This window comes from Leopardus geoffroyi, chromosome A3 (genome assembly GCF_018350155.1).
Source record: "Leopardus geoffroyi isolate Oge1 chromosome A3, O.geoffroyi_Oge1_pat1.0, whole genome shotgun sequence".
In the NCBI taxonomy this organism is placed as follows: Eukaryota; Metazoa; Chordata; class Mammalia; order Carnivora; family Felidae; genus Leopardus; species Leopardus geoffroyi.
Window position 1 is genome coordinate 26,765,906 of NC_059336.1, and position 22,023 is coordinate 26,787,928.

Genomic DNA, 22,023 nt, shown 5'->3' on the forward strand with positions numbered 1-22,023 from the left:
ATGTGCTCAGTAAATGTCAGCGCAAATAGGTGGAGACAGGTGGACTTAGGTTCAAATGGGTATGACCTGGAACAGGTCATCTTTCAGAGCCCCAGAGTCTCAAGCGTCAGCAGCAAGATAATGATGATGCTTGCCTCATAAGGCTGCTACAGGGATTAAATGGGAACAGAAGCATACAATGGTAACATTGATTATTAAAATTAGCTTGTGGGGGCGCCTGGGTAGCTCAGTCGGTTAAGCATCCGACTTCGGCCCAGGTCATGATCCTGCACTTCGTGGGTTCGAGCCCCGCATCAGGCTCTGTGCTGACAGGTCGGAGCCCGGAGCCTGCTTCAGATTCTGTGTCTCCCTCTCGCTCTGCCCCTCCCCTGCTCGCGCTCAGTCTCTGTCTCCCCAAAATAAATAAACATTAAAAAAAATTAAAAAAAATAAAAGTAGCTTGTGAATCAAAACAGATGAGTGAAACAAAGTCCGTGTTCTCAAAGACTTAAGAGTTGTGGCAAATAGGGTTCATCTCTTTGGGGCCACCTCCGGTTGATTGGCAGGGGCTGCCTAGAGCTCTGTGTAGAAGATTATGAAAACCAGATCTACTCTCAGAACCAAAAGGGGATTGATTATCAATGCCTGCCACGGGACAGGAGGAGGGGATGTGACAGCAGGTATATGGTGCATATGCTGACCCTGATCTGGCTGGAGAGACACATAAGCAAAAACTCTGATACAAGCCAAGCATTTGGGGAAGGCAGAATCAGGGGCCATTCACCAAACTCCAATGCATTCAAGCTGAGCCTTGAAGGACATACAGAAGATAGGTCACTCTAGGCAGAGGAAACAGCTTGAGCAAACACACAGTGCTTGGGTTGTGATGCTTTTGGCTCCAAAGAACAGGCTGCCCAATCAAAGATGGCTTTGACGGTAAGGAAACTGTATTACCTCTCAAGACGAGAAGCCCAAAGGCAATTGATTTCAGGGCTGGTTAATTGAGCACCCCAAAATGACATCAAGTTCCATACATTTCCTACTGTGCTGCTGTTATGGGCTGAATTATGTCCCCCCCACCCCCGCCAAATTTATACGTTGAAGCCCTAATACCCAGTACCTCAGAGTGTGGCTATTTGGGGAAATAAGGCTTTTAAAGTGGTGATTAAGTTAAAATGAGGCTGTAAAGTGGGCTCTAATCTCATCTGACTGGTGCCCTCCTGAGAAGAGGAACTTCAGACACACAGAGAGACACGAGGGGTGCACACACAGAGGAAAGACCACAGGAGGACAGAGCGAGAAGGCAGCCGACCAAAAGCCAATGAGAGAGGCCTCAGAAGAAACCAGCCCTGCCAGCACCTTGATCTCAGGCTTCCGGCCCCCAGACCTGGGAGAAAATACAGTTCTGTTGTTGGAGCCCCTCAGTCTGCGATATTTTGTTATGGAGGCCCAGCAGACTGATACCGTTGGCCAGATGGCTGCAGTGGCTTTTGGAATAATACAGACACAATGCCATCCATCACTGTCCTGCTTTTGATGCTATCAACACCTCCCCCCCCCGTTTATTCAATTTTTTATTTCAATTCTACTTAATTAACATACATGGTAAAGCTGGTTTCAGGTGTAGAATTTAGTGATTCATCGCTTACAAAGAACACCCAGTGCTCATCACAAGTGTCCTCCTTAATTCCCATCACCCATTTAGCCCACCCCCCACACACCTCCCTCCATCAACCCCCAGTTTGTTTTCTGTAGTTAAGAGTCTCTTATGGTTTGCTTCCTTCTCTCTCTCTTCCCCTCTCCCTTCCGCTATGTTCATCCATTTTGTTTCTTAAATTCCACATATTAGGGAAATCATATGACTGGCTTATTCCACTTAGCATAATACACTCTAGCTCTATCCACATCATTGCAAATGGCAAGAAAGATTTCATTCTTTTTGATGGCTGAGTAATATTCCACTATATATATGTGTGTGTGTGTGTGTGTGTGTATACATGCCACATCTTCTTTATCTATTCATCAGTCAATGGACATTTGGGCTCTTTCCATAATTTGCTATTGCTGATAGTGTTGCTGTAAACATTGGGGTGCATGTGCCCCTTCAAATCAGTATTTTTGTGTCCTTTGAGTAAATACCTAGTGGTGCAATTGCTGGGCCATAGGGTAGTTCTATTTTTAACTTTTTGAGGGAACTCCATTCTGTTTTCCAGAGTGGCTGCACCAGTCTGTGAGGCCATCAACCCCTGATAAGGCTGAAGGGTTTCCCCTTCTTTGATTGTGAAGGAACACCTGTCCCACGGATTCTTCAAAAGACTTCCCTGAGGAGTCTAGGAGCCAGATGTATGAGCCAGGACATATTTTGGCTGTGACAAAGACACAAATAACAGTGGCTTAAACATAATAGAAGTTTCTCTCTTCTATCACCTAAGCAGTCGGGGCAGGCATGGCAGCTCCAGATGTCTGGGACCTAGGGGCTTCCTATCTTGTTACTCCCCATACTAGGATTTTTTTTCTCACCTTCGACACGGCTCTGGTCCAGCCAATAGGAAAGGTAAACCTAGCTGGAGGAGAGCACAACCCCTCCGTTTAAAGGGATAACCTGTAAGTAATATGAAATTCTACTGCTCACATCCCCTTGGCTAGAACTTGTTTCCTTAGCCACACCTAACTGCAAAGGAGACTGGGAAATGTAGTCTCCCAGGTGGCCACCAGCCCAACTAAAAAAGTTCCTTTATAGACAAAAGGGAGCATGGCTACTGGGGGACACATAGAAGTCTCTGCCTCACAGAATTGAGTCATATGCCCTTGCCCCCACCAATCTTCAGTCAGGGGAATCATTTTGGAGCAACGGTTCTCAAACTGGAGTATCGAATCACCTGAAAGACATAAAAACAAGCTGCTCCCAACCAACCCCACGGTAGCTGATTAGGTAGGTCTGGGTGGGGCCTGAGAATCAGCATTTCTAACAAGTGTCTGGGTAATGCTGGTCTAGGGACCACCTTTTGAGAACCCCTGTCTTGGGCCAATTCTGACTTGCTTCCTGGGGCCAGGTAGAGGCTGCATTCCTGGAGCATTTGGGATGGGGGTCCCTAGGAAGTGAGGCTCCACCTGCGTGAAAGAAAGGTGAGAAAGGCTGTTGGGTGGGAGCCAGGAGAGGCTCACAAAAACAGGAAGATGAATGGTTTGGAGAGGCTCTGTTGGAGATAAGGATCAAGGAGTATTCGGGGCCCAGTAGCGAAAAGTCAGCATTTTGCAAAGGGTTCACTCTTTATCCTGAAGGCCCTGGGGAGCCATGGAGGTTCTAAAGCAAAGAACTATTGTGATGAGATTTGTAAGAGGATGAGAATACATTAAAGCAGTGGGCCTCAAAGAGAGGTTCTCAAACCCCTTGCATCAGAATCTCCTGGAGAACCTGTAAAATGCAGACTTCCAGGCAAGCTCTATCCATTCGGGAGATGGAAATCTGCATTTAAAATTACCCCCCCCCCCCACTCTACCCAGGTGATTCTGATGCACTTCGAAGTTAGAGAACCACTACACAGAGAGGAGGCAGGGAGATCTTTTAGGGGCAATACTCACTAGAACGGAAGCTCTATGAGGGCAGAGACTATGCTTGTTTTTTTATCTTTCTTGTTCACGGTGCCTAGAAGAGTGCCTGGCACATGATAGGTGCCCAACAAATATTTGGTCTAGTGGTGTTAGGAACTTCAGTCTGGGTCCTGATTTTGTCTTGCATTCGTTCTGGGACCCCAGGCAAGTCTGTCCCCAGCCACATCTCTTTCTTCCCCTTATCTGTAGAATGAAGTGTTTGGAGATAATCCCTCAGAGTACTCTGGGTTCCTCTCCTAGCCAACTGCCTTCATCTCTTAGGGGAACCAGAGGATTGTGGCAGAAGATATCCTTCCTTCCTTCTCCCTCCTTCCTTTTTGCCTTCCTCTGGCCCAGAACAACCAAAACAATAGGACACAAGCAGCACGTACTGAAATGACTTTTAATATCTCATGTTGCAGCAAAATTAAAAATATACAAAAAGTTTGTGGTGTACAAAAGAGTCTCAGTACAGAAGCCCCAGCTTGGGGTCTCCTCCCCCTCCTGGGGGAAGCGCAGAGGGGTGAGTGGGGGTGGGGGACTGAGGATGGCACAGATGTAGTAAATACCAGGAGGTGGGGCCGGGAAGGAATAGGAAACAGGGGTGGGCCAGAGCGGGACCGATTAGGGAGCAAAGAGAGGACCTGGAGGGGAGAATCACCAGAATTGTGCTGAGGGAGGGAAATCAGCCCCTCAGCCATGGCTAGTGGTTCCTGGAGTTGGAGACAGAGTGGAAAGGGAAGCATCAGTGCTGGGAGTGTTCCGGTGGGACCCCCAAAGGATGTGGCCTCTGGTCCCACCCTGCCACCAACGGCCCAGTGACCTTGGGCTGGTTGCCTCCATAGGCCTTCCCCCTTCCATAAAACAGGAGGCTGGATAAATAGATTCCCAACTTGGGGTTCCAGACCCTAAGGAACCCTGGAGGCAGGAATGGGGGCCCATGAGTGCTCTTCAGAATTGTGTATTAAACACTCCAATATAATACAGACATTCCCCAACCCTCAAGCCCTAAAAGCTAACCTGAGGCCTTGGTAGCTTTTATCTGCAATCAGAAGCTCAGCTTGAGTTACTTTAAGGTGGAAAGATGAATTATTCTTTAAGAAGTGAGACTTGTTTGGGAGAAAAATCTTCCAAACTATAGGATCCCCAGGGGTGAAAATAATAAGAGGGGGCCCTGGGAATTGTTCGGGTCCTTTCTAGCTATTTTACGAGTTTGGAAAACCAAGGGGTTTGGGGGCTGTGTTGTATGAGCGCACCCTCGCTCCCCCTGCCAAGTTTGGTGGGCTAGCCCAATGGAGACAGGTCTGGTTTGGGTTCTGGGATATTTGGGTGAGAGAGGGGTAGAGGAATACCCTTCTCCCCACCCCACCCCTGCCCTCTGCCCCACCTTTTGTCTCAGGCTACCCTCCACTCTGGGATTATTGCAGGTGCCCAGGGGCCCCCCACCCCTTTAGCCTGGCCTGAGGGTGCCCTTACAATGATTGTGCATAGAAAAAAGGCCAGGATTGCTGGGGAGAGGGCGAATCCTGCCTTGCTGAAGGGTGGATAAGGCCAGGCATTGGAGGACCTCTTCCCACTGGGCCGGGCGGTGGGTGGGGGGGGGGGGGGAGGTCTGCATCCAAGAACCAGGCCATCCCGGGAAGGGGCCTTCCTTTCCCACTTCCATAGTTTCCTGCTCTTCCTCCCCTGGCCTCTGCCTGCAACAACCAAGGACCCAGAAATGTCCTAGCCTGTCCTCAACCAGAAGGACATGTTATAATCCCTTTGCCCCCCAGGCCCCAAGTCTTAGAAGGCCCTCTGGTTGGGGAGGGGAGACTTAGCCCCCTTGCCCACTGCTGCCCATATATGGCTTGGCACTCAGTCCCTTTCAAGGAGACCTCACAACGCATATCAGTATAGGAATTGGTAGCTCCTCCCCTGAAGTCCCTACCTCCAGCTTTACCTGGGACAGAGATAGGTGCCAAAGGGTGACAGGGGCCAGCACAAGATGGCGGCAGTTGGGGCTTGGCTTTCGGTCCTCATCCTCTCCCTGGACTCTCCCTTCACACAATGCAAGTTCCTCCTAACCGGGGGCCCCAACACTGGAGAATACCCCAGCTTCCAGCTTTTCCCCTTCAGGTATGGAGAGGCCTGTAACCCTTATCAGACGATGGTTCCCCAGGCAGGGACCCTGTGAACACCCAGGTCTCCCTCCCCTTTCCACTTTTCAGATGAGGGGGGAAGGGGAGACACTTCTCAGGTGGCCAGTTGTTGGTGGGGGGGGGGGGTTAGAAAAGTCTCAGAGGGAGCCAGGGCTTCTGTCCTTGACTTCCCCAGAGGGGTTTCCAGACTCCACACGGCTTCCTCGAACCTTCTCAGCATTTTGAACTAGAGATTTCAAACCGGCGGCCCATGGGCCAAGTCTGAGATTAGTTTGGCCAGCACAGAGTTTTCCAAACATTTGAGTTCTAGGGCCTATAGGCAGGGCATGTACCCCCTGTGTTTTCCAGAATCCCCACCACTCCCTATTGTACGGCACTGGCCCTTCTCTCCTTTTCTTCATTACCTGAAGACATTTGAACTTGCAACCCATACACCCTTGTCCAGGAAAACCTCCCCACTGCCTGAGGTTTCTGTGAACTCCAAGCCCAGGTGCGCTCCAAGGGAAGGACCTGTGGGACTTTAGCCCTTTGGAGGGCATTGGGCTGCCAGGTAAGATCTTCCCTAGATGCTTGCAGCGCCCTTGGCCCTCGCCAGGCTTTTCTCTCCCTGGCCTTTTCTCTCCCTTTCCCCAACTCTTCTAGTGACATGCCTCTGTGGGATTCAGTGCGGCAGGGAGCTGGCAGGGGTAAGGCAGATTTGGGGGGGGGGACACAGGATGGGACAGATGAGAGGAGGGGACCAAGAAAGCCTTCCTTTGGGGAACCCCCGCTGGGGAGGGGTGGAGGTCTGTGCTGTCTAACCAGGGTGACAGTTACAAGGCACGTGGTACATCAGTGCATGGAGGTGTGACAAGGGGTGTGTTGTGCCTGGAGAGGTTTGGGGAGCAGTCAACAAGCTGGGAGATCAGTTCAAGAAAACTAGGAGACAGAAGTCTATCCTGGAAATGGCGATGTGGTCTCCCGGGGGTAGAGATATCGAGGGCAAATTTGGTACTCAGTGTCCTGTTCTCTTCCTGGCAAAATTAAGATGGACCCAACTACCTCTCGGCTCCAGGAAAAGCCTAACTCTGCCACTGACTTTCTGTGTGATCTTGGGCAAGTCCCTGGCCCTCTCTGGGCCTCCATTTCTCTTCTATAATAGATGTAGAGGGCAGGTAGCTTAGGGGACCCCAAGGTTCTGGGGGGCTGTGGTTCTGAAATATTCTCTCATTGCAAGGACCCTGTAGGGATTCTGGGAAGGACTAAGCAGCCAGGCTAGGGTGCAGGACAGAGATTGGGGAGCAGGAGGCAGGGACCCAGGGCGTCCAATTCTGGCAAGGAAGAGAGGGACTGGCTGAGGTAGATTGTGTCACAGGAAAAAAAACAAAAAACACCAAAACAACAACACATGGGATGATGCCCCTTCATCACTCTGACCCCTCTATCCCAGTGAAATGAGGACTCATGGGGACCAGATGAAGTAGAGACAGGCCAGTGGAGAGCACGACCTCAGGACAGGAAGCGATGGGGTCCTGAGCTCCTGGATATATGGGGGGTGGGGGGTGGTCCTTAAGAGACTAAGCTCTTTCCTGAGGGTGAGAAGCAGGAGAAGGCGGCTCCGAGGGCCCTTTGACTGTGGCATTTCCAGTGCTGGGTTGTCCTTGCAGGCAGAGGCTCTGAAGGCAGGTTTCGTGGGAGAGAGATGTAGGGGTGGGGAGGGAGTAAGGTCCAAAAACGTGGCCCTGGTTTCCCTGAGAGCCTCACGCTGCCTCTTAGCACTGCCAGCTCATTCCTATTCCCTGGTTCTCTGGTGGCTTCTGGATCTATAAGAATTTCCAGCTCCCGGGAGGGCATTTTTAACTTTTCCTTCTAGGGTGCTGGATCATGGGGCAGCCAGACGGACCACTGTAGTACACTGGGGAGTAAAATAACTTGCCAAGGCTGACCCTCACGTCACCTCCCTGAGCCTCTTTACTCCTTTGTAAGATAAGTTGATAACAGCTGCCTTGCAGAGCTGTTGCAAACAGGGGCGAGTTTAAGTGAAACAAACAGTCAGTCCTGGGGAAGCGGTCGGCCAGACCTGTGTCTGCCTCCCCAACGGGTGAACCCACCAGAGGGCGTCTGGGTCAGCCCTGGACCCCGCCCCTCTCCCCATCCCCTTCAGGCCTGGTTCCTGAAGCTTCTTAGGGATCATGGAAGTACTTTCTTCAAGTAGGAAAAGCATTCTTTGTGTGTTGGCGGGAGGGACGCACTCACCATCTGGGCCTGTGTGGATGTCTATGCAGTCACCTGTGTGCCAGGGGGTGAGGGGACTTGCGTCACAGGTGTGGTGTGTGCTTGTGTATATGTGTATGTGGGCAGTCCTGCCCTCTCTGCCTTTGGGGACACCCTGCACGTTGAATGTGGTCCTTTCCTTATATCCTCAGCAAATTCACCCTCACTAATCACTATCTGAAGGGACAGCAGGAGTCTGGGACCTGTGGGGCTAAGCTGCCACTCTGGGCCTCAGTTTCCCATTTACAAGCCGAGAGAGGCTGAACCAGAGAGGGCAAAGTGCCTCTCTAATTTGCATAGTCTAGGATTCTCATGCACCTCCTCACTCCCAGCCCAGGTCTGCATCTGTCCTTAATATCACCTGCTGTGCCCTTGCATTGAACACACCTTAGCTGGCATGGGGGGGGGGGTGGGGACGTGGTAGTGGGGGTTCCAAGCTCTGCTTAGAGGCTCCGTCCCCTCAGCCCACAGAACTGCCTACCTCTCGGCTCCCACACTCCCCCACCCTATCCAGGACTGGCTGCCCCAGCTAGAGAGGAGGGGCCACGGGCAAATGGTCCCATGGGCACCCAGGATATGCAGGAATGGACTGCAGGTCCTAGGGAGTTGTCAGATCTGAGGCAAAACAAGTCAGCTGGAAAACTGACATCCCAAGGAGCTACATCTGCAGGGCGGCTGAGAGCCAAGATTTATGTCATGTCCCCAGAGCTAATTTTTTTCCAGCTGGAAACCGGTTGGCAGTTGAAATGTCTCAAGGGTTGTGAGGACAATTTCCTCTGGGGAAGATGGCTGTGGACCAAGGTGGATGGGGCATAGAACTCCTATAAATCCCAGAGATCTAGAACTGGAGTACCCGTTCCTAGAATATTCCACTCACATGGGATTCTAGAGCCCCCTCCCCCACCACCTTGGCAGGAGCCAGAATCCCCCAGAGCAGAGTAGCAGGGCTCCAGTGCCATCACCCTCATCACAGAATCCAGATCAGAATGACTCCTTAGGACATTTTATCAGCTAAGTGCTTGAAAACTTAATCCAGAATTAAGAATGTCTCTCTAGAACAATTCCCCTGCTAAGTGTGCTAGGACCTCACCAGACAGAGCATCTGTTGTATTCAAGACTTTTATCTAGAAGAAATGTTCTAGATACTCATCTAGAACAAACAATGGCTCCTTGAAACGTTTCACCTGAGGTTTCTGGAACCTCATCCATAACAGAGCCCATAACAAAGGGTGTCTCCTGATGAGTTCACCTTGGAAACATTCTCTATGCTGTGCATTGAGGGTTCCCCTCCCCCCAACCTGCTATGCCTTCATGCTTCTGCTGGCTTGGACCCCCCTCAGTTGTCTCAGGGTTCTTCTTCCTGTCAGCCCCCACCCCAGCTCCCTCTTTTAAGCCCCCTTTTGTCCAGGCTCCAGACCTCAGACCCCACAGGAGCTACACCAGCCTTGTCCACCAGACGTTCAACCTTCCCTCACATCTTCCACGGCCTCCTCCGTCCTGCTCAGAGATCTCCTCTCTCCAGAGAAGTAGCCCACCCCCAACACCCCCTGAGGAGCACAGGGCCTAGGTCACGGACCCCAGATGGTGCCCTTTCTCTGGCAGGTCCACCAGGAGCGACATGTGGGTGACTCCAGGCAGGGGAGAGGCTGTGGTGCCCCTGGCACCCGACGTGGCACGGAGGCCTCCTTGGAAGCGGGGCAGCTAATGAGGAGTGTAGCACCAGTTGATTCCCTGGGCCCCGGTTCAGGGGAGTTTAGGAGATGGGCCACAGGGCTGCAAACAGGCCTAGGGCTGGGGCCTCCACAAGACTGCCCCCTCCCCAGAAAGAACCCATGGTTCTTTCTCCATAAAGGTCAGGGCCACTCTACACTTGGACCAACAGATCCACACCCCTGTAGCTGGGTGGCCCTGAAATTCCAGGCTCAACACTGTGGTCGATGTGGGGTCGGCCAAGCCTGTCCCTCTTCGTGGGGGAGACTGTGGCTTACACCGTGGTCTCATACTCCAGCAACTCCTGGGAGGTCCCCACGCTCCGGTACTGCAACCGGGGAGTGGCAGGAGACGAATACTCCAGCGCCAGAATAGTCTTCCGGAGCCGTCGGTCAATAAAATGAGCATCCCATGCAGGGTACTTCTTACGGGGCAGGTCGATCCGAATGACAGGCCCCTCTGTCCGCAAAGTACGGGGCACTGGTGTGGGAGGCAAGCCAGGCCGCACCTGGAAGACAGGTGGTGTGGGGGTCCCTGCACGCTCGCCCCCCGCCGAGGCCCCATCCCGCTCAGTGCCTGTAGTCCTCGGCAGGGACCTTGGGGGGCTTGTGACAGCGTCGGCCGGTGGGCCACAGGGTCCTGGGGCCTCAGGGCAGATGCAGCCAGGCATCTGGGGACCCAGCATGGGCCCGTTGGGGTGCAGGAGGCAGTAGTAGACACACATGAAGAATATGCCCAGCGCGAAGCTGGAGGCCACCACGCAGACCAGGATGAGCGAGTGGAAGTCGGTGGAGAAGTTGCGGCTGGAGTACCAGAAGCCAGTGAGCGCAGCGTTCTCAAGCAGGACGATGCAGTAGTAGAGGGTCATGCGGCGGCGGCTGCGGCCCTCCTTGACGTTGAACCAGCAGAAGATGTAGATGATGCCCACCACCATGTTGTAGATGATCTCCTCCCACTTGGACATGCAGAAGTCCGTCTCGCCCTGGATGACCCAGAAGGTCATGACGCACCAGTGGGCCACGATAAAGATGCCGAAGTAGAGCTTGTAGACGCTGGCAAAGAGCGCGAAGGCCAGACTGCGAGCGGCGATGGTGAACAGGTGCCACAGCACCTGGGCCACAGCGCCCTTGTAGGACAGTGGCCGCTTGTCGTCCCGTGAGTCCCGCAGCACCTTCTGGTAGGAGGCCAGCGTCCAGGCCAGGGACACGAGCGAGGCGGAGGTGGACAGGGCTGCAGAGACAGGGTGAGGGCAGGGCAGGCTGGGTTAGGGGTGGGTCCGGGTTGGGGTGTGGGGAGAGGGGGGAGGGTTCTGGGTCAGGAGCTGGGTTCCGAGGAGGTGTGAGGGGAAGGGTCTATAAATCAGGAGGGCTGTGGGGAGGGTCCGGGTGGGTGGCCTTCAAGAGCAGTGATGGGGGCAGGTAGAGCGGATGGGGCTGGGTACTTCTGGAGGAGTGGGAGCATAAAGGGGGAGGGAAGGTGGGTGACTTTGGTCTCCATAAAGGTCAGGGCCAGGTCTCTAGAATAGGGATATCAGGATTCAGGAGTCTTGGTGGAAGGGTGGGAAATTAGGGTCCAGGATTCTGGGAGTGAAAAGGGAAGTGAAGAGTTGGGGGGGGGGTCACGATTAGGGCATGAAGGAGCCAGGAGGGGACTATTAGTAGCTATAGGCCACCAGGGTGAAGCTGGGGTATGTCGAGGGGTGTCCAAGCTAAGCACAGCTGAGGGCACGGGAAGAAATCCACGGTGGGAAGTTTCGATTGGGGCACAGTATCCTAGGCAAGGGGTTCCCAGGGGCCTGAGGGTGGTGATAGAATCTTTTAGGTCATTGAAAGTGGGATGGACAGTGTCCGGGTGGGAGGAGCACGGGGGTGCTGCCCGGATGTGATTTTTGTCTGACAACGGAGGTTGGCCTGGTCTGTGAGAGTTAGGGAAGGGGCAAGGTTGGTGGTGAGCACCTGGGGACCAGGTAAGCCTGGGAGGGGTCCCCAGGGAGTGAAGGCCAGTGAGGGGGTAAGTAAACAGACTCTCTGGAGACTGAGGGTGACTGAGCAGGTCTGTGAGTCAGGGGGGTCCCCCAGAGATGCAATCCGGGATCAGGACACGTCCGGGAATGAAGGGCAGGGAACTCCAGAAAGGGCCCGAGGTGTGGTGATGGGGTCAAGGGCCTCTCTGGACTTAGCAGAAATGGGGTCTGCTCTGCCCTGGCAAGGAGGAAGGGGAGGAGGGCGAGAGTGGGCAGCACCCAGGGGTGCCAAGGGGAGGCGAGGAGGTGGAGCCAGCCCTCTCCCAACACGGAGGGTAAGCGGGCCGGTGGAAGGGACATGGGGGGTCTCCAGAGGCCTGGTGGGTGGTGAGAGTAGCAGGGGCGGAGCCTCCAAATCCCTGAGGGTGGGCAGGAGTGGGGGTGCTAGGAAGGAGGGGGGCAAGCAGACTACGGAGGATGAGCGAGCCCCGGGGGCGGGGGCGGGGGCGGGGCGGGGCTCACCGGGCAGCAGGTCCGGCTCGCCGCCGCGGTGCACCAGGAGGCTGAGCTGCAGCACCAGCTGCGGCGCGCTGCGCAGAAAGGTCTCCAGCAGGCGCAGCATGCTCACGTCGGCGCTCTCGAACAGCATCCGCCAGTAGAAGTGGCGCCGCAGCCGCTCCCCGCGCCAGCGGCTCTGCAGCCCCAGGTACATGGCGCGCAGGTACCTGCGGGAGGGACGCCGTGCTCAGGCCAACACCCGCCCGCCCCTCACCAACCCGCGCGCACTCGTCCGGGTCTCGGCTCCCAACTCGCCCCCCGCCCCCTCCCTCCCCGGGCCGCGAGGCCAGCGCCCGGCGCAAGCGCGCGGTGTGCCCTCTGTAAAGTAGCGCCCAGCCCAACCTGTTTCCTCGGCCGGCCGTGGCCTGGACATATCGGAAGGATCGCCTCCCCAGGCTGTCGTCGGGGGACCCCGAATGCGCGCTCATTAGCTTAAAGCGCTTGGCACAAAGTAAGCCCTTGACTCAGCCTTCTCACCTTCATTTCTGCTCCCGGAGCCCGCTTTCTTTGCAGGATTCCTGACACTTCACAGTGCACTGAGGTTCTAGTAGCCTCGTGATTGCCCTCATTTTACGCATGAGGAAACTTGAGGCCCGGAGAGGTATGCCACTTGTCCAAGGTCACACAGCTAGGAAGCAGTGGAACCGGGATTCAAACCCAAGCAGCCTGGTTCTCTCAGGAGCACTCTCTGGTGCCAACCCCCAGCTTCCGGGCCTGTTGCCCAACCCCACCTCTAAGTGGCCAGTTTTTCCCCACAGGGCACAGGGAAGCTGCTCATAGATCCCCTGGCACGAGACTTTGCTGCTTCCTTCTTGAGCTATTTCTCCCAACAAACGTCATGGCTCCAACTGCCCTGTGCAGGTCACAGACCCCAACTCTCCATGTTCTCCCTCACTGCTGGGCTTTTGCACCTGCTGTTCCCTCTGCGTGGAACACCCGTCCGGGTCCTCCAACCCCACTCCAGCCCCAAACCTGGCAACTCCTGCTTTTCTTCCAAGGCGCAGCCCTTAAACATGACCTTTTCCAGGAAGCGTCTGCTAACCACTTTCTACCAGGGGTAGAGACCTCTCCCGGGCTTCTGTCTAACCCACAGTGGGTTGTAACTGCCAGGTTATGCGCCCATCTCCCCCAGGCTGAGAACTCTATGAGGGTCACTAGGTCAGCTTGCTAACTGCTGTACTCTCAGTTCTTAGCACACAGTAGGTGCTCAATCTGTGTTGGCTCAAGGAATGAATGCATGCATAATTGCAAGGTTTTGTTTGTTTTTGTGTTGGAAGTTTGTTTAATTAAACGGAACTCTGGTAACCCAGTAGGGGGTATGGGCAGGATCCTGAAGTCCTGAGTGCAAGTTCTGACTTTGCTTCTCATTTACCGTGTGGTCTTGAGCCAGACCCTCTCTGAGCCCTAGTGAATCCCTCCCAGAGTGGCTGTGAGAATGAAATGGATGAGAATATACTCTGCACCTATGAAGTGCAGTGCCCGTGTAGGCTGAGAAGGGAGGGGCCTGCCATCCAGATCTCTGGATGTGCTTTTCCTTCTCTGCCCTTGTTCTTTGCCTAGAAGCTATGCCCTGGGTTGTTGCAGCCATAGACCCTGGCCCTCAAGCCCCTCAATTCTCTGATTCATGGGGCAGGCACACCCTTTGCTGAAATCAGAGAGTGCTCTTCTAGAAGTTATCTCTCCAGAAATCAGGGGAGAAAATCCCAACACAGATTCAGTGATCCTATCACTTGAATCTGAAATTGAGGAACCAGATATTTGGGGGTCTCCTCCCAGATGTGAAATGCTGGCATTTTTACCATGTTGTTTGGGAACCTAGGGACCAACTGTATTCAACTGTGTGTTGCCAGCCCACGAGGAGAATCACGGTACCCCCTGGAATTTGGTATCAGCTGATACCCAGAGTTTCCCAAAATGAGTATCCCAGTTATAGGAATGGTGTGGCCCTCCCTGGACCTCAGTTTCCCTATCTACCAACAAGAAGGATGGGCTTGATGACTCTGGAGATCCTTTTAGAACTAATGTTCTGGGACTCAAACCTCTTTCCCCAAAATGTGGCCAGAAACATCCCATTCAAGGCTCTCCTCCCCATCCCTGGGTCTTCCCAGCACCAATCAATGGTGTAGACACACCTTCAACATGACACAGTGTAGGACCAGCAGCTGGGAAGGGGAAGAGGGCTGGTCCCTCAGAAGCAGACTGAACAAATGCAAAGGCCCTCAGTCTAACTCCCCCATCCAATGCTAGAACTCCTTCGGCAATTTCCAGCCTCGTGTGTTTACACCTTCTGCTTGCACGCTCCCCAGGATGGGGAGTCCCTACCTCTTAAGGCAGGGCCCTTGCCTTCTGAGCACCTTCAGGACTGGATTGTGTTTCTTCTGATGAGCAGAAATTTGTTTCCCTATGCCTTCCATCCTCTGGGCCCCTGCCTTCCCCACCACTTACGGATCCCTTCAGCCAGAATCATTCATTCACTTACCAAGTATATTTTGATCGCTTGTTATGTGCCAGGCCCTGTGCCCAAGGGACACAGATAAGATAAGATCCGAAATGGATGCTCTAAGATGCTTGGGAGCCCAGAGAAGAGATGGGTAACTTTGGCTTGGGCGGAAAGGAGATCAGGGAAGACTTCCCAAAGAAGAAACATTTCATCTCAGTTTTAAAGCATGGGTAGGATTTGAAGGCACACAGGAGGCAGAAAGGCATTCGGGCAGAAGAAACGGCCGAGGCAAAAGCATAGAGGCATGAGAGGGCATGGCCTTTTCGGGGAACGGCCAGTGGTTTGCTGGGGCCGGAAAGGAACTCAAATTGTGAAGGGCATCAAATTCCAGACTGAAAGGTTCATATTTTATTTTAAATCTGAATTCTATCCCACAGTCAGGGTGATGTGATCGGTTTGCTGGCTTAGAAAGCTCGCTCTGGAGGCTGGCTTGGAGGAAAGCCAGGAGAGGCTGGGGTTTGGTCCAGGCCTGAGATGACAGGCTGAGCAAAGGCAGGGCACAGAGGAGGGGCAGAGAGCAGAGGAGAGATGGCCAGGTGTGGGGGATGGGGGCTATGGGAGAGACCAAGATGGCCTCCAGAGCTTCTGGGGAGCCCAGAGCACAGACCACCTTCCCCAGCCTCCATCTTCTCCCAGACCTATTCCCTTCCCTATTCCTGTGGCTCTGGCTTTGAACAGAGAGGAGAGACCAGCTGGTCCAACATGAAGGGGCCTGGGGAGTTGGGGGAGGGCGACACCCTGGAAGTTTCTCTCAGGCTGGAGGACCATCTGTTTCCTGGCCCGGGTCAGCATGAGGGAGGCCCTCGCCCAGCCAGCATCCCTCACCACCTGACAGGCTGCCTCCCACCTCCCCGCCCCCTCCTGCCCCCTCCCCTGCCAGCTCCCAAGGCCCCTCATCCCAGATAACCGCAGACAAAGGGCTCACCCAGCCCAGGGCTACTGTGGGCCGAGCAAGGAAGGGAGAGGGGAAGGAAGGAGGCCTCTGATTCCCAAAAACGTGGTGTTGGGCAAGGAGTGTGGAAAGACCCTGCTGCATTCTGGGGATGAGCGGACATGGGTACAACCTCACTCTGCCCCTTTTGGCAACAGGACCCCAAAGCGTGGCTGTTCCTTTCAGCCATCACTAAACACTCGCTGCCAAGGGCCTGTGAGGTTTTCATGAGCCTAGGAAAACGTTGGAGGCCTGGAAAAAAAAAATTGGCTCTAAAACACAGGGAAAAACTGCAGAATCAAAATTAATAAATGTTTAATTAAATGTCTGCAAAACAGAACATGATATCAGCCAGTTGCCTGCAATTTGGCTCTTATCTGGTTATATATAATTTACATTTGGTGTTTGATGTAGCTGCATTTTAATATGCTTGATAGATGTGGGGCCCACCAAGGTTTTAAAACAGCCCTGCCCAGGACATGCCACCTAATTTCCCTGCACCTCAGTTTTACCTTCTTTAAGAAGGGGCCAGCACTCACCATCCTGCCTGTGTCACAGCCCCTGGGGTGGGGATCAGAAAGGCAAGGTGGCAAAATGCTGGGCTTGTGCGTTTGCCTCCCAGCCCTGATCTGGATGCTGTGTGGCCTTGGGCAGTCTCTTTGCCTCTCTGAGCCTCATTTCCGTCTTGGTTGTGAACATTGAATGAGGTGATGGGTTTGAAAATAATTTCTACACTAAGAGGGGTGGGTGTGCACAGAGAGAGGGAGCACATGTTAGGTGGGGGCCTCCAGCTCCTCCCGATCACCAAGCAGCCTCTCCTGAAACCTCTTCTGGGAAGCCCACCCTGCTCCACCCTATTTGAAGGGAAGTTGGAAGAAGTTGATTTTCACCACAAATGGGACCAACACCACCCACAGAAAAGGACACCCCATCTCAGGGAAAGGAATCCAACCTGGGGGTGGGGTCTGGGGGTGCATCTGGTCTCAACAAGAGGCATCCCCGGTCCATCCATCCTTTCCACTGCCACCACCCTGGTCCAGGCCACCATCATCTTTTGCCTTCTCGGTGGGTTCCCTGACTTCTCCTGCCCCCTGTAGTCCACTCTCCACGTGGCAACTGTTGGAATACTTTAAAAACCAGTCAGATCACATCATTCCCCGTCTCAAAACCTCCCCAGGGCCTCCCATCACACTTAGGATAAAGTCCAGTGGTTTTCCCTTGGCTCGTGGGCCCTAAACCATCTGGCCAGGCCTCTTTCTCTCCTCGTTCTCTCCTCAGCCAGCATTCCAGATGCCCTGGAGGTTCCTCAAACCCGGCCAAACTTGTTCCTGTCTCAGGACCTTTGCACTTACTACTTGCTCTGACTGGAACATCCGTCTCCAGACCCTTCCGTGGCTGGGTCCTGGGTCCTCACCGGCTCCCGTGTCACTTTGTCAGAGAGGCCTCCCAGGTCAGCCATCCCCTGTGGGCCCTCTGCCCTCCCCACCCCAGTCTCATCACTTGCATTGCCCTGTCTGATCTTAATATAGCCTATCAAACAATCTTGTTTATTACTTGACACATTTACGTTCTGTTTTACCACTGGGCTCTATGACGGTAGGGACTCTGTCTTGGGCACCACTGTCTCCTCAGCATTAGTACCTGTAGTAGGTGCTCAATAAATATTTGTCGAATGAATAAAGGTGAGAGAGTGTTCGCGTGCATCTTTCTGCTGACCTCAGAGGCCCTGGGGCTCCTTCGCCTGAGTTTTCTTATTGCCAGAACACCTTGTGGGCAACTCCTGTCCTCACCGACTCATTCCTGTCCTTCCTCCTCCAGGAAGGCTTCCCTGATATTTCTTAGCGTGGTTGGGCCCCACACAACACTGACTTAAACTGCCGAGACCGGTGTGAACCGAAACCTAACAGGTTTACCGTCACGCATTTTACAGTGTGGAAACGGGTGCTCAGAGGTCTCTTTTGGATTAATTTGCTGGCTGCCCATTTTGTGCTCAGAGAAGGAGAAGCCTGTCTGGGAGGAGTTGGCAGAGCAGGTAAGTGTGTATCGTTGAGAGTGGGGCTGGGTGGGGGGAACCCACCCCACCCTAGAGAAGAGAGAAGCCAGCAGGTAGGCAATGAAATCGCTTGCTCAGATATGCAAAAAGCTCTCTCTTCTAGACCCCATTGCCTCTGAGAGCAGGCAGCAGGATCCAGAAGTGGATGGAGCTCATTCCCTGCTTCCTGGGTCTGGTTGCCATTGTGACCCAGGAACCTCCCAGTGTCCCCCAGACCTGGGAGCTTCTCCTCAGTGGGCAGAAGGGAGGAGGAAGGATGAAGGGATCTCATGTCCCTGAGAAGCCAGGAGGCTCCCGGGCCCAGTGTCTGGGTCACTCTGTCTCTCTCCTGTTTTTCGTTCTTGTATCACCCGGAGTCTCTCGTGGTGGCCAGGATTTCTGGCCTGGGCCTCAGTCTCCATGCAGATGGCCAGCTTGGACCCATCCTTTTGTCTGCCCTCAGATCAGGTCCGGGGCCTTGTCTCTGTCTGTGACTCAGATCAGCCTGTGGTCGTGTCTATCCCTTGACTGCGAGGTTAGCCTATGTATTTATCTTTTCTTCAGTTACTGTCAGTCAGTCAGTCAATCTGTTAGTGAGTCTCACCCTGGGACCCTGGGTCAACCCACCTGTCTGTCCCTTAGACTATGGGTCACGCTGCCTCTCACATACTATGCTCCTCTGTTAGTCAGACTGACCTTAGGGTCCTGGGTCAGCCTATCTGTCTGCTCTTAGAGGCTGGGAACATCCGTCTGTGTGTCCATTAGAAGTCAGGATGGCTTGTCTGTCCCTTTGGATACTGCACCTGCCTTTCTGTCTGTCTGTCTGTTTCTAGGATCCTGGGTCTGCCTGTTGTTCTGTCTGTCTGTCTTTCAGTCTCTCGGCTGCCTGGTCCATCTGGTGGTCTGTTGCTCAGCTCGTGGCTCGGCATGACTGCCAGTGTTCCTGCCGTCCTCCCCTGCCTGCTCCTCCTCTCCCGACTCTGGGTCTCTTTCTGTCTGTCTGCGTCTCTCACGTCCTCAGCTCCTCCATCTGTCGGTCTCGGCGTTTCTGAGTGTGTGTTCTCGCCCCTTTCCACTCCCCCTCACGGCTCCGGGCCAAAAACACAGCAGCTTCCAGCGGCTCCCCCACTCGGGCTCCATCCAGGAACCACCCCCCCACATGGCTGGCTCTCTGGTCTCCCACACGGGCCAGGCCTGCAGATTCTGGAAGGTGAGCCGGTGGAGCTGATGGGAAGGAGCAGGAACCCCACCCGAGCGGAGCCCATGACTGTTCTGTAGGTGTGTAGGGGGACAGCGTGCAGGTGTTAATAATAACGATAATAGCTCACATTTATTGAGCGCCAACTGCACGCAAAGCCTTGTTACACAGACTGTCCGTTCCTCACGGCAGATCTTTGAGGTGGGTGCTATTATTATGCACGTTTTGCAGATGAAGAAACGGAGACCCAGAAAGGGAGTGGGGCTTGTATAAGTCACACGGCAAGTTAGTGCCAGACCTAGGAGTCCGACTTGGCTCTCCATGGGCCCCTGCCTCGGAGGTGATTCGGTTCCCTGGAGGCTGTGCAGTATGGCTGGACCTAACAGGGATGGACCTAAAAGCTTTGACTGAATGACAAGTGTTCAGAGCAAACAGGAGGAGGTAGGACACTGGTAATTGGAGTCAGAGGACTCAGGCTCAGTCCTTCACTGGACTTTCTGGGAAAGTCTAACCCCTCTGGGGACCTCAGTCTCCACTGAAAAATGGGCCCTAGTAACCAGATTCTTGCCTACCACAGCAGGTTGTCATCAGGCTCACAGCCCACCCATCCAGTTCTGGTAACAGGGCCCAACAGCTTTGTCTTGAACCCAAGCACTTCCTTCCACCAGGGGGCACCATTCTAGTGCAGGCCCCTGAACGCCAAGCGGTAGCTGAGGTCTCTTTCTTTTTCTTTTTCTTTCTTTCTTTCTTTCTTTCTTTCTTTCTTTCTTTCTTTCTTCCTTTCTTTCTTTCATTCCTTCCTTCTCTGCCCTCTGAGCTTATTTTTAACACAGCTGCCTGAGGGGTCCTGTGAAATCCTGATCAGGTCGTGCCACACCCTACTATCTTAGAATAAACTCCTCACCATGACCTTCAAGGCCTCCTGTGATCCAGGTTTGTCCACCTTGGAGAGCTCATCTGCCTCCACCTTCCCCTCTCATGCCTCTCCAGCTGCTTCCTGAATACCCCAAGCCCATTCCAGCCTCAGGACCTCTGCCTGGACAGGGGCTTCATTCTCAGTCTTTCCATGGCTCAGTGTCACCTCCCCAGATCCCTCTCACCCCACTTCCAGAGCATTTCTTCCCACCCCTTGGCCACTTTCTGTCCTGTCACTGTTTTCTTTTTTTAAAGTTTATCTATTTATTTTGAGAAAGAGAGAGAGAGAGAGAGAGAGAGAGAGAGAAAACACTAGTGGGGGAGGGGCAGAGAAAGAGGGAGAGAGAAAATCCCAAGTGGGCTTTGCTCTGACAGCACGGGGCTCGGTCTCGTGAACCCTGAGATCATGACCAGGAGTCAGACGCTTATCCACTGAGCCATCCAGGCGCCCCTGATTTCTTTTCTTAATGACACATATCACAATTTGAAATGGTCAAATTTCTTGCTTACATATTTGCTGCCGGTCTCTCTCTGATGGTGGGGACCATGGTTGTCCTGTTTTTGGCTACGTCCCTATTGCCTGGCAGAGAGTTAATGTTCAATATATGTTTGTTTCTTGAAAGAGTGAATGTGTAAATGTACCTTATATATTATGTACTTTATATATATAATTATAATTATATATAATATATAATGTAATAATTATATAATATATTCATATAACATATACGAATATATAATATAATAATTATAATTAATTATATATATTATATATTCATATGTTATAACATATACAAATATATAATATAATAATTATAACTAATTATATATATTATATATTCGTATGTTATATGAATATATTATATAATTATTACATTATATATTATATATAATTAAATATAATTATTGTATTATATTATTATATTTATATTAATTATGAAATTGTTATATAATTTTTTAAAGTAGGCTCCATGCCCAATGTGGGGCTCGAACTCATGACCCTGATACCAAGAATCACACACTTTACCAATTGAGCCAGCCAGGCCCCCTGTGAATGTACTTTATAAAATCTACTTAATAAGCTCCCCAAGTAAAGGCGGTCAAGTGCAGAGAGAAAGAACCCAAGCTTGGGAGTCAGGGAGACCCAGGTTCAGATTCTGGATCTATCATTTACGGTCTGTATAGCCTTGGACAAGTTGCTTCGCTCTCTGAACCCCTCAGCTCAATGCCTATTTTATAGAGTAGCTATGAAATCAGAAAGTGGTGATAAGCATAAAATTCCCAGCCCAGTTCTGGGCACTTGACCTATGGGAGGTTTTAGGAATTGCCTGACTCGGACGCCTCAGCAGGAAGAGGAAGCCTTGTGGTTTCCAGTTTCGTGTCTGGGACCTATTCCTGAGACCTATTCCTAGGCTGGCAGGACCTATTCCCAGGAGGCAGAGGGTCAGAGAAGTCCTTTTGGGGAAAATGCATAAGGCAGGGTCTTCTTTGGGGTCTTAGAAACAACCCCCACTCATCGAGAGGCCTTCTGAATGTACTTTGCTAAAATCCTCATTGCAGACCCGTGAGATTTCATGGGCATGATTCCCATTTTCCAGATGCGGAAATGGAGTCCCAGAAAAGAGGAGGTTTGTTTGACATTTACTCACTCTGCATTTGTGAATACCTACGCAGCGCCAGAAACTGTGCTAAAGTGTTGGTGGACAAGATAGTGAGCAAGACAGACCCAGCCCATGTCAGGTATTGCCTCGTAGGAGACCTGGACGTTATTTAAATCATCATGTAAACTTGTAACGACAAACATTCCATGGGTACCAGACATGCTCCAAACAGGATTTTGTGCTCTAGGACAGGAAGATAGGGCCTGACCCTGTAAGGTGTGGCAGTCAGAGATGGCTTCAGAAGGGGGTGGCTGCTGAGCCATCCTCTGAAGCAGGCACAGGAATTAACCAGGTGAAGGAGGGAGCAAAGGAAATTTCTGGCAGAGGAACAACATGGGCAAAGATCCTGAGTTGCAAGGAAGCAGTGAGTGATCCGAGGGGCTGGAGCTCAGAGAAGGAAGCGAGAAAGTGTGAGATGGGGTGAGCCGTGGCGAAGCATTTGGTCTTTATCTTAAGAGTGATGGAGCCATGGAGAGGTTTAAAACAAGGGAGCGAGGGTAGGGCTAGCCAGCACTTCTGCATTTTAGAGGGAACACTCTGTGGGGAGCAGAAGGGAGAGAGGCAAGGGTAGAAGGTGGGAGACCAGTTACA

At 52.7% G+C, this 22,023-nt stretch overlaps 1 protein-coding gene across 1 annotated transcript in view; it reads right to left on the bottom strand.

Annotated features, from left to right (window-relative positions):
* Positions 1 to 3,954: 3,954 nt before the first annotated feature.
* The window catches only part of XKR7 (XK related 7), a 29,383-nt gene continuing 11,314 nt past the window's right edge, over positions 3,955 to 22,023 (bottom strand). Inside the window, exons 2-3 of the mRNA XM_045444932.1 lie at positions 12,160 to 12,362; positions 3,955 to 10,904 (exon numbers count right to left, since the gene is read on the bottom strand). Coding sequence (XP_045300888.1) covers positions 9,949 to 10,904; positions 12,160 to 12,362 — 1,159 coding nt within the window. The 3' untranslated portion in view covers positions 3,955 to 9,948. The remainder of the gene's footprint in view (positions 10,905 to 12,159; positions 12,363 to 22,023) is intronic.